This window comes from Belonocnema kinseyi, chromosome 7, assembly GCF_010883055.1.
Source record: "Belonocnema kinseyi isolate 2016_QV_RU_SX_M_011 chromosome 7, B_treatae_v1, whole genome shotgun sequence".
Classification (NCBI taxonomy): domain Eukaryota; kingdom Metazoa; phylum Arthropoda; class Insecta; order Hymenoptera; family Cynipidae; genus Belonocnema; species Belonocnema kinseyi.
In genome coordinates, this window is record NC_046663.1 from 104,148,892 (window position 1) to 104,161,782 (window position 12,891).

Here is a 12,891-nt window from a genome sequence, read left to right on the forward strand (position 1 = left end):
CTGTTCCTCTATGAATCGAAGGATACCCTAAGGTATATTTTCTGAAAATCTTATTCAAAAATTCCAAAAACTGACGTACAGAGCACGAGTTGAAGTGAAAAAAGGGATTAAAATCGACTTTTTCAAAAAAGTAAGTTTTTTGGCTTTAATTTTTAAACTAAAAAAGTGACAACTTTTTGTCTTAAGAAAAAAAGACGCGCAATCAAATTTTACATCCATATATATCTTTTGAAAATTAAAATTCGAAAATTTTTTCTAAAGCCTCCAGGGGACTTCGTTTTCGCACGAAAAAATTTTATGTGCCCTTATTGCATCCGGACCCACAATTATGCAAGATAAGAAAAAATACGAATAAACAAAAATTGTGATCCCGAAAAAATCCACAAATTATTCAAATCACTTCTTGATAGGAGGCGTTGTTTTTGTTTTATTCGTGAAAAATAACATGAAAATAAAAAAAAGAACAAATCTACAAATTGGGTATGAATCACTTTTTAATAAAAAAAATGTAAAAGAAGAATTGTAGAATATTTTGTTATATCTATAAAAATAATATATAAACAAAAATCAATAGTGTGATCAATAGTGTGACAATTTAAAAAAGTCAATTTTTGAGTTAGCCCCGCTACAGGATGTAGAATTCCAAGCCGTACAATTCACGAAAAGAGTGACTATCCTAAGTGCAAGAGCGACCGCGGGGCAAGCGCTTGCTACACTACTGCACTAGCGGAAAGGGGCCATATAATACTCCACGTCGGTTCTCCTCGGGGGTCCTCCACATTGGGCAGACCTCATCATCATAATAGATTTTGGCGTGACTTTGTGATGTTGACTCAGGCTATCAAAAAAATGAAAGTTTGAGAGAAAGGAGGTTCTAGAGGGAAAATTATGCCGTCGAGAAAAATGAAAAACTTTGCGCTCAATTTTCTCGAAATGACTTTCTTGGAGATGTCACACTATTGATCTTGACATGCGATAAGATTATCGAGCGCGAAGCGCAAGATCCAACAGACGTGCGCCCTTGGCCGCGGGCATAGCACGTGATGAGAGTGTCCCCGCGCATGGGCAGACTTTTTTGCTAGGAATACTAAACTTGGACCTCCATTTGAATTATGAATATTTGTACTTAATAAAACTTTTCAACAGGATTCCAGATTGAGAGATGGCTACGAAAACGTGCCAACACGTGACATTCACATGAATCAAGTAAACTTCGAGCGGCAGTGGCTTTACTTACTCAAGGAGTATGTCAGACCTCTGCAGGAGTTAGTGTTCCTTGGATACTATCACGATGTAAGATATCATTTTATTAAAATTATCCAACCCTTTCTAGGATCCCAGACTTGAAACTGGCTATGAGGCTGTTCCCACGCGCGACATTCACATGACCCAAGTTGGTTTTGACGAGGCTTGGTTAGAATTTCTCAAAGAGTACGTCAGCCCCTTGCAGCAGAAAATGTTCATCGGATACTTGGACTACGTAAGCTTCAAAATTCTTCGGAAGTCGGGCTACTTGATAATTCCATTTATTAAATTCTCAAGGACATGAAAGTTAATTATACCTTTGGATGTTAAGATGACCAACAATATTTCACTGCATATCCTTAAGGATTTGAATTCCTATTTTAAGAAGCTTTTGCACACTATTCTAGAAGATGATGATGTAGCTGCTGATGATTCGTAATTTAGAAAAACGCACCTTGCACTTGCATAAGTCTCCACGTAGTTTTGCCAATACTTGTTACGTAATTAAGCTTCCGACCTGACAATAACTTTGTTCATTTGTTATTGCATATTAATTTTTCAAGAATTGAAACTAGACTAGCAGACGCCTCGAAACCAAAAAGATATTTCGAGATAGTATTTGATACTAACCACGGCCGCATTTACATCAGATGCCAAGAAGGTCATGGCTTAGGACGGCATGGTGGCTCGGAATTTGTGTTTATTACAGAACACGTCTATTTTCAGTCTTTTTGCTACTACTTTCAGTTTTTTTGCTTGTCACTTTTCGATCGAATAAAGCTGACAATGAAAATTAAAGAACGGTGCCAAATTTCTTGGGACGCGTTCGGTACGTTGGCTTAGCATTTTTTCATTATTACAGAACACGCCTGTTTTCACACAATTGTTCATTTTTTTCTTGCAAACTCTACAATCGAAAAAGCAGTAATACCAACTGAAAAAGGGAGGCAAATTTTTTATGGACGGCACGCCAGCTTAGAATTTGTTTGTATTATTACAGAAAATGTGTGTTTTTACTCGTATTGTCCTTATTTTGCTGATCAACTCTACAATTCAAAGGATTAGTAATGAAAATTTATAAAGGGCGGCAAATTTATTTGAAGGTGACATAGGACCTAAATCCGGCTCTTATTTTAACTCTTAAGATCTCGAAAAAGTGGTTATTGGGTGGATATGCGGGCCTACGCTTCAATTTAATTTATTTGGAATTTTTTCCTTATTAATTACTTTTCTTTAATTTGTAGCCTCCAAGGTCGTTGATGAACTTCGTCGTTCGCTACCGGCCTGATGAGCAACCTTCCTTGAGGCCACATCATGATAGTTCTACCTACACCATTAACATCGCTTTGAACAAAGCTGGGGTTGATTATGAGGGGGGCGGATGTAGATTCATCAGATATGACTGTGCAGTCACGGATACGAAACCAGGATGGATGCTGATGCACCCTGGGAGATTAACACACTACCACGAGGGATTAATAGTGACAAAAGGAACTCGTTACATCATGATCTCTTTTGTTGATCCTTAAAATTAGATTAATGTAGGAGAGAAAAGCACTATACATGACCGTCATCAACTTCTGGATGTCGACTCTGTAGAAAAGGAAATCATCATGATAAAATTAGAACTTTTATAAACATGAATACTTTAGCAGTCAAAAATCCCTATTAAGAAGTTTTGAAAAGGTTTAGTTTCCAAGTATTGGAATTGTAATGGTAATTAATTGATTAACAGTAAGTTATATGCAAATATTTAAAAAAAAAAAAAGAATTCCACAATCATGCTTTTAGATAATTGATATAGAAAATTGTTTAAAGAGTCGATATCTGGGATTTAATATCATCATCGTCAATTTAATCACGGACTCTCTAGAAATCTAAATCATTTTACACAGTTGAGCTCTTGAGATTGTAATCACAAAGTTAATGTATTCCACTGTTATAGTTAATAAGATAATTGTTCAGAAAAAATCAGAAGAAATGAATCTATAAACGCACATGACCGATGTGTGTATTACGTAATTTAGAACTTCTTGACCAGTGAGTTATTTTTGTATTTAATACATTTTAAGGACTTTTATAAAATCGCGATATTTTTACTTGCTTGATCGAAAGCAGTGACCTAATGTTTGTAAATATGTAAACATATAATAAATATGTATTAAAAAATAATTCTTTGCATTATTTGAAAAGCACCCGGTAATAAGCGTGGGATAGAGAAAAAAATAATATTTTCAGATTTCAGCGCAAAAATGAAGATTATTCTATTATTTTGAATGTGCGATTTTTCCATCTGTCTAAAATGCCACAATAAGAATAAGATACCTCCTAAACTTATTCACTTCTATTTCAATAGCGACCGCCACACAGTTTTCTATTCTCCCAAAGAGAATGTGTTTTCAGTATATTTAATTTCTTCTAATTGTACCGGTAACGCACCTCACAGAGATATTTCTTATTCCTTAAAAGTGGTCATATTTTGATTTTATTTAATTCCTTCTAATAAGTTCACAAAATATGTGTAATAAGTTGTTTTAATTCCTTCATGCGGAATGTAAATTCTGAAATTTTAATTCTCACCAATTCAACTCTGCCTCTCTAGAGTTCAAACTATTTAAATTCACACATTTGCATAGATTTCTTTGTTGCATTTTTTAATACGTTTAAACAAATTATTAATATATAAATAAAAAAAATTTTATTCTTTTTCGAATTTATAAGTTATAAAAAGATTTAATAATGAAAAATAAGTTAAATAAATGCTTTCGTTAAATTTTACTAAGTCCATTGAGAGGAATAGGATTTGCACTTTTCTGTTCCCGTTGGGGGATTTTTTGACGGAGGAAAAATCGCGTATTCATAGGAATACAAATTCTCAATTTTTCTGAATTCAACGCTTATTACCGGGCAGATAGCGTATAATTGTTAATGAAGGAGAAATTGATTGTACTAAAAAATTTAATTTCCCTAAATATGTCCGTAATTTCTTTGTGATTATGAATTTGTTTCAAATTTAGGAACAAGAAATTCATTATATTTACTATTTTAAAAGCATTTTAATTCAATTTTTCCCCCTAAAATTACTTTAAAAATATTTTTGATTCAAAAGGCAGAATTTGTTTTTGTTTTTCAAGCGTTCAGAAAAATTAGAAACAATTGTTTAGCAATTTGAAAAAGATTATCCACATTTGCATGATATTTATTCAGATTTTGTTTACAACTTCATCATTAAACGTAGAAATATTTAATTTCTGAATGGTTTACAGCAAACAATTTTTTAATATTTAAGCGATGCTAAAACGTGAAAATTGTTAAAAGTTTAAAAAAGATGTTTAATTTATAAAGCTGCAAACTTTTTAATCTTGAATGTTAAAAATTTTGAAGTTTACTTTTTTAGACCTAAAATAAAAAAAATGCTGAATTTTCTGCGGTAAATATTTGAAATAATTGCCAATATCAAATGCCTTAAAATTGAAATTGTGCAATAATTGTGAATACTTTAAATCATCAAAACCCTGAGGATAACTTACATGTTTAATTGTATAAATATTGTACAATATACCAATCCTAGCGGACCGCATAATTTATTGGCAATTGAAAAAGTATAAAATGATTTTTGGGCGTATATGAGTCGTTTCTTTAATAAAATTTTTCATTTATTAAATAAATAAACATTGAACTTAACAAGGTTAGAACCAGTGAGGACATAATCCTAATCGTATGTGAATTAGGGAATCAAAATTTACCCCGAGGCTAATCATAATGGGGACCTGTCTTGTTGTCATTCTTGATATTGTTTATTTTTGGATAATTCTTATGAACGTACGGAGTTCTGAAAGTTACGGAAATCATAAGCGCATGGATCCGAACTATACGCAACTTAATTCCACTGAGAGGTATAGAATATAAAAATTAATTTAAAACAAGTCGAAAATAAGCCAGTGATAAAAAACTTTAAAGCATAAAACAAGAATGTTATATCATTATGTCTATTCGGTTGTAATTGATATTGAAATATAATAATAAAATTAATTATTGTCTAAAATTGAAGAATAACATTATAGCAATTAATTATCTGTGTATTCTACAGTGTTAATATTTCGCAGTATTATTATTTTTTAAACTTGTCCTTAGATAAATCCGGTTCATCATTATCAGCCACGATCTTCAAGTGCCTGATAAGATGAAGATGTTATATAATTAATTTAATACGATGTTTGAAATCTTTCGTGATGTTATGGTAAATACAAAATTAGGAGCATTGTATAATTTCGAGTTCGTCTTTTACCGCTGATGCTTTCTTAGAGCAATTGAATTCTTAGAGATTAAATTAAATCTGCTACTTTACAGGCTTTTAGTCGCTTGCTTCTGGATGGTATAGACAGTTTCTTACAATGAAACAGGAGTTTAATAAAACCGCCTTCTGATCTGCTGACATTGTCCTACTGATTTCTAAACGTTTAAAATGTTCAGTGTATATGGCGCGTACAATGCTGCTAGCCGAAATTGCAATTGGATGAATAGATGCTTGAATATAATGATCCGTCTTAATAGTCATTACCCAATAAAAGATGTAAAATACGTTTTCTAAAACGGACACTAGAATCTATTTATAGAAGGGCATCCATTCTCTTAAGAGTCTTATAGGCTTAGGGCTCGATGGCTTCGCTGGTATCTCTGCACATAATTGGCACCGGTCATCCACATTTTGATGTAACACGTATCTGCGATATAATTTCTGATGTTGACAACTCTGTCCTGAATCGCAAGGACGCGATCTTCCGTTTTTGGGAAACAGGTAACTTTTCTTAACTATCGAAGATGAGTCACTTGATGACCATCCTCTAAGCATAGAACCTGGCATCATATCTGGATGCTCAATGATATTATGAAAACACCTTGTCAACACAAGATGCACACTCATCAGGTACTTGTACCAGAAATTGTGCATCATATTCGGATCTGGAGCTTTCCAGTTACTTGACTTTTTCAAAACCACTAAAACATATGAATCGGGGATGTGAGTCAGATTCAGTTCAAGATTATTGCTTGATCTTGCTTTCTCTAGTTGGAACTGCGCAGCGTCTAAATTGCTAGTTCGTTTTTCCACGAACAACCTACCAGTATCACCTGGTAATCACCTGCCGGTGGCCTGCTGTATTAACTTGTTTCTACTGATGCAGTTTAGCAGTAAGACCATCAAGTCACTGTCGTTAGCAGTCTATAATCTGATCCAATATTGTTGGTTTCAATGTCTCGATGTACCAAGCGTGGATCCAGCTGAAAATGCCTGTACATGTTCTTGTTCACGATTCTGCAAAAGAACCTGTACAGGTAATCTTAGGAATTTGTATAAGGAAACTGTAGATAATCCTGCAAAGGAATCTGCATGCAAGCTAACCTGTGAATGATCCTGTACAGGTTCCTTTACAAATACAGAAAAAGCACAGTGAGATATGTCAGATGCTGCCGAATTTCTTTGTGGGGAATCTTCGCGGAAATCCCGACAGGATCTACAACGAGAATCCTCGACAAGAGAATTTCACACAGAATCTTGGCGGGATCTTTGCGGATAACAATTTTGCCAGCGTTAAAATAAAATTTCCACCGTAGATTTCCCTCTGCGAAAAATGTTAGGTATACCTTGTCGGCGTTAAAATGCAAGTCCTTCCGCACACATTCGGTTTTGTGAACAAAGATAGAAATGACCGTTTATGGAAGTTTTATGGGAAATAATACTTTAATCTATGCTTTGTCTATATGCATTAAACTTATGTCCCGGAATGGACTGAAAGTTGACAATTCCTATATTTTAACTAAAAATTTAACACGTTCCTTTATAACACTAACCAAATTTAGATGCGTTTTTCTCGAAAAGTTGGCTTTCGAAGTTCTAACTTCAAAAGTGCCCCGGGGACTCGTTTTTTAACTTTCGGGTTTGGTTCTAGGCTTAAAATGTCGGAAATTTATCCGGATTTTTGCTCCTAGACGCAACTTGAACTGACACAAAAGTGTATTTTTATGGGAACACATACTATGATCAAAATAGTAATTTAAAATTTAAACTAGAACATTTCAAATATCAATATTTTATTGCGATTTTAATTTTTTAATTATAAATTTAAACGTGTTATTTTATATTTTTTTTCATTAAAATAAACATCCTTGGAACACGTTTTCATACAGAGTAAATTACTTTCCAATTAAAACTTTTTTTAAATAGGCTTTCCCTTTTTAAAACATCAATGCTTTACATAAACAGTAATTCATTATTAGTTCATGCACATATGCTTGCTCATTTAATGTTTGCTATTCGAAAAAGTTGAAGTATACATATAAATTTAATTGAACCTCCCTTATTATGAACTATTTAGACTCGTCATTTATTTACATTAATAGGGATATAAAACAAAATACACATTTAAAATAAATTTTCAAATTTTAGAATTAAGCTTTGGCAATTCAATTCAGCACAAAAAGTGAAAATGAAATTTGTGCAGTGAATTAAGGGATATTATATAATTTTGGATACAGCAAAGTTTTTCCTAATTTAAATTTCAAGAATTCTTTTAATCTAGAACACTATCTACTATAGAATTTAAATTTGTACCTACTACTGAGGCTCGATGCCGTCCACACCATTGCATAGATCGACTAGAAAATGTATGCACTTGTAGAGTAGGCATTGGAGATGGTTCCTACGGCTACCAGATCGTTAATTATTAATAGCTTTTGTTTAATAAATTATGGTAATCTTTGGGTTTCCATACAAGTCGTAAAAGTATTATGAGGAAGATGTAGTGGGGGGGGGGGGGCAGTGTTCGAAATATATAAAATCAAGTGGCCTGAAACGTATGATACTTATGAAAATCCAGTTTTTAACAATCGGCACCAAATTTTGCACACATATTCTTTGGGATACTGTTTTGTAAGACGGCCTTAGACCAACACGATAGTAGTGCCGAAGATAGTAATATAACAGTTTTAGAGCCGCATTGTGTTTCTCTATATACCCGTGGCATTTATGCTTTTTGAGCATCCACTGGGAACATGTCCAAATGTTTCTGGTTCTTGCTTGCACGCTCGGCAGTTGGTATGTTTAAGAAACATGTTGGACAGATCCATCGATAGCTCTTCTCTACGTATAATGCCATAGAATTTACTATGAAGGGGCTTGTCAGCATGTTCTCTTAGTAGAAGCGACTGTTCTGCTTCCTGTACACAACTTTTCAGCACCAAATGTGTTAGTGATGCAAGGCCATGCGTAATGTCGCTGGAACCAAATGGGAGACCAAGCTCCTTTCCTGCCCTATCTGCAGCTGGGTATAGGAACGCTGCAACATTGACGACTTTATGTTGATGTACAAGTCGCATTAGAGAATCTGTGCTTTTTAGAACTGCGGAGGTTGTAGCTAAAACCGTTCTTTGATGAAGGCACTATAAGCTCAGCAAACCAGAATATTGATCGCCTGGATCTTAATCTTCCCAGATAATTCGGAATTTCACGATATTCATGTTTCTCCATTACCCAAATGTTAAATGGTATTTCCACCTATGAGCTGAAGATCCTGATGGTTACGCGATGATGTTTTTGCTAGTCTTCCTTTGTGTAAATGGATTGTACGCACAATTGTCCAGTCCAAAGCTCATGCCAATTGCTTTAGAGTAAATATTTACTGCCTTCACAACGGTTTCAAGGTCCACTTTTGAAGAGGCAAAGAGTTTAAGGGGGTAGCCAGATTTGAAATTTTCAAAAAATCGATTTTTTTTTCTTTTTTAGTCCCTATGTATCCTTAGAAATAAGATAGAAATCTTTTTTGACCTCAGAGCATATCAGAAGTGGCCGAAAAATGATCTACTTCCAAAGGCCTCGAGCGGTCGGAATGCACAATTTTTCGTACTTCAAGCTTCAAACACGTTTATCTCGAAACGCGTTTTTTTGGGGTCGTCGCCACGATTCCAGCCAAAATTTGTTTGAAAATATTCAGAAAGACTTGGCTATTGCATAAACCTCGGTCTTGATCCTTCATTAATGTTTATTAACAATTTGATCTAGTTAATTTTTAAAAAAAGTGAGAAAAAAACGAAAAATCAAAAAAACTTTCACAGTTTGTGAATTAATATTTTTTCATAATTGAGGTTCATGCTATAGCCATTTAGAGAGCTCTTTATGAAAAATTTTAGTTTTTGTGTTTCAGATGACGTAAAGTTGAAAAATCATGGCGACCGTTTTTCAACATAGCGTCATCAGATCGCCCATAAATTGGCCGGATATTGATGAAAAATAAAAAATGAATTTTTTTCCGTTAGTTAATAACATGCCTTACGACATACTACAAAGTTGTAAATGTTAAATAAAAATAAATAACAAAAAAACGTTGTTGAAAAAAGGTCATTGAAACCTGGCTGCCCCCTTAAGGTAATCCATATATAAAAGATGGTTGACCTTTAATTCTCTTTTGTGCGGCGGGCCACATAGGTATCCAGATCTTTTTCCTCGAAGCACAATAGATAGAGGCAAGAGGAAGATGCAGAAAATGATCGGACTTAGAGTCTCCTGGGAAGAACCTCCTCTTATATGTTAAATAGCTGGAAGTCATTTGTCTTTTGCAAGATTTCATGAACAATTTTTCCCGCCACAAGAGCATACACTCTTTCATACATCTCACTACTTTTTAATGCACCTCCAGGTACTAAAGGAGCTTGCTAAGTAACTCTGTTTCATGTTATCGAATGCCTTTCGGTAAGTCAATCCAATCCATAGACAGATTGCGTCGATACCTGAAAGAATCCTGGGCAATACTATTAACAGTTTCTCTCTGCAACCTGCCAGTCCTTTCTTGCATTCGCGCTGTTCAACTATTGCAATCCATTTAGGCTCGATAGGCGTTAATATCCTCTATTTGAGGATGCCAGTGAATAGCTTGTAGCTGGTGTTTAAACAAGCTATGGACCGTTAATTCTATGGACTTAAGAAATCTTCCGTCTTAAGGATCAGTACTATGCGTCCATCCATTAACCACTGCGGAATAAGTTGTTCTTCGTTCAAGAAAGTAGTACATATAGAAGCTAAATGTTGGTGCGTAGAAGTGAAATTCTTCCAACAAAAGTTCTTGATCTTATCTGGCCCTGACACTGAAAAGTCTTTAGTTCTAGCGATAACTTTCTACACTTCATCAGCAGTAATTATTTGACACTGCTCTTCTGGACGTTGCAATAGTTGCCTTTGGCAAAAGTTACAAAACAGTGAGATATATAAAGCGTATTCATCTAGCTTATGAGTATCTCCATATACTTGTTCCCAGAAGACTTAAATCTCATCTGGAATAGGCAGACTTTTAACGGCACATGACATTTTGTTGAAAAGACGAGAAGGTTGAGTAGAAAATGTTGAATTTTCCTGAATCCACTTTACTCGCCTTACAATGCACTCTTTGGCTCTTATTTTTTGCGTGCATTACTACTTGATGGTCAACAGTTTACATGTGTTCAGCGTGTGATTCGCTTACTGTAAGTGTCGAGCAAGTGCCCTAACTTTTAGAGTGAATTTTTTATTTGATGTTATGTAGATAATCACGCACTGAACATTTTATGCATGTCGTCTAGCCGCTTCAATTTTAAACTGAAGCTCTGCAATATGCTCGCGAATCTTGCTGGTGGCGTACTGAAGTATCATTACTGCTATTTTCACTAAGCAGGGAGACCGCCTTTTTGTAAACTACACAGTTCAGATTTCAGAGATAAAAATCTTCAGGGCGCAATTCAGGGAGAGCAGTATTATTGTCTGCTAATTTGTCCATCCTGAGAAAAACTTTTGTGGATTTTTAATCTCCTATTTCTCATGTTGGCATTATCGGCTCTCTGCAACGGCGATTTTGCTGGAACGAGTGGTATGTTCTCTGGAGGATTTTGCTCTTCTTCTTGATAAAGAGCTTCATGTTCCCTTTTGCGTAGAAAGGATACCTGATCTCTTAAATATTAGAGCGTTTTATGAGCATATTCCGGGTGCATCATAACCAAACGTACATGCAGCCTTTGCATGTATCTTCTTCGCGCCGGTGAGCTTTATTGCCAACAGGTAAAGATGTCCCTCTTGAGTTGGTTCGACCATTTAAGGTGATGTTCTTGTGTTTGTACGGGGTCATTGCCTGGTCGTACCATCGTTTCGGTCCTATTTCCACTCCCAACTGAACGATGGCCTCCACCCAAGAGAGGCCTATTGTGGGTGGCACTGCGCGATACTGGGGATGTAACCGCATAATTTGGTGCATTGGGAAGTTGGCCCGATGCAACGTGGCTGACTGTAAGAACATTTTCAACCATTAAGACGAATTCCGATCGGGGTAAGCGTAACTCATTCGATTCTAGCCTCGTAACACGACTGGGATCAAGGAATTTGTATGATCAGGGTACCTTGAAAAAAACGACAGATTAGAAATTCTTTCTTCGAATTCACGAGATGATCTCTGGAAATCGGCTTTGCAAAAAACTCGCATTAAAACGGAACCACAATACTTATTTATGCGAGAGTACGCATATAACGTTTCGATTTTGAAAACGCCTGAATGCGAAAAATTATTCGTTCCAATGTTATTGAATACATTTGAATGCGAAGCAGAAAATGCGAAGTATTCAATCGCATTCACGAGATGTTCGTAGTGTGAGTTGCTTATTCAAACAAACATGCTCAGTCTACAAAACCATTTCAACACAGATCACTGATCTAGCAATCGCTCCAAGTGGAGAGCATCACAATATCATTGCACGTTACATTCAACACATAAACACTAAAACTGTCCAATAAGCCAATAGGAAGATCCATACTCTTCACCCCAGTTACATTCAATAAGTTAAGCTACCAGAGAGGGCCCATAAGTATCCAAAATCTTTCATTTTAGACTAACATTAAACCGCAAAAACTTTTCGTCAGACATTACATGTTAACAGTACCCTACATACCCTATCTCACCATACAACTTTTGCTCTATGTGTATCCATACATCTTTTCATAGAAGTTCTTGTGCTTTCATTGGCTGTTTATAATTTTGCGCTTTAAGGGCCCCTTCATACATTCCCACCAGTCTTTCAATGTCCTACCTCTAGGAACGTTACCATTCACTTCACCTGAATATATTTGCTTTGTCAAGCTATCATCAGCCATTCTCTCAACATGATCAAACCATCTCTGACTACACTGCTGATAGCTTTTCGGTCCTCGTTTATACGCCTAGATATCTCTTCATCTATCTTTCCGGCATTAGTAATAAACTTCCCAGATACACAGTAAAAACAAATACGGTAAAACTCTGAGATTGCGTCGGTTTTGTGGCTGGTGTTGGTGGGAAACAAACCCGATAGAGTTCCGCTCTAGATTTCAACCGCCAGGGGCGCATGAACCTTTTATAGTACAGTGGATTTTACTGCCTGGTAAGAAATATTTAAAAAATCGCTTATCTAATAAGGACGCAAAATTAAATTAAATATTTAACAGAAATGAAGAAGAAAGGTTAATCGTACACGTTAAAATACATACTAGGCAGTCTAATAAGTTCCTGAAAAATGAAACACGGAGACATTTTTTTGGCCAAAGTCGGTTTTATTTTTCAACATACTCTCCTTTTAGGTCGATACAGCGAGTCCAACGAT

The 12,891-nt window shown here is 35.4% G+C and overlaps 1 protein-coding gene across 4 annotated transcripts in view; it reads left to right on the top strand.

Moving 5' to 3' along the window:
• The window catches only part of LOC117177572 (procollagen-lysine,2-oxoglutarate 5-dioxygenase), a 30,014-nt gene extending 26,995 nt beyond the window's left edge, over window positions 1-3,019 (top strand). For 3 of the 4 annotated variants that reach the window (XM_033368392.1, XM_033368393.1, XM_033368395.1), the window contains 2 exons: window positions 1,147-1,293; window positions 2,490-3,019. In XM_033368392.1, the coding sequence (XP_033224283.1) occupies window positions 1,147-1,293; window positions 2,490-2,774 (432 nt within the window). In that variant the 3' untranslated portion in view covers window positions 2,775-3,019. Of the gene's footprint in view, window positions 1-1,146; window positions 1,294-1,333; window positions 1,481-2,489 lie in introns of all 4 variants that reach the window. The other variant, XM_033368394.1, reaches the window with a different exon arrangement.
• The last annotated feature ends 9,872 nt before the right edge of the window (window positions 3,020-12,891 follow it).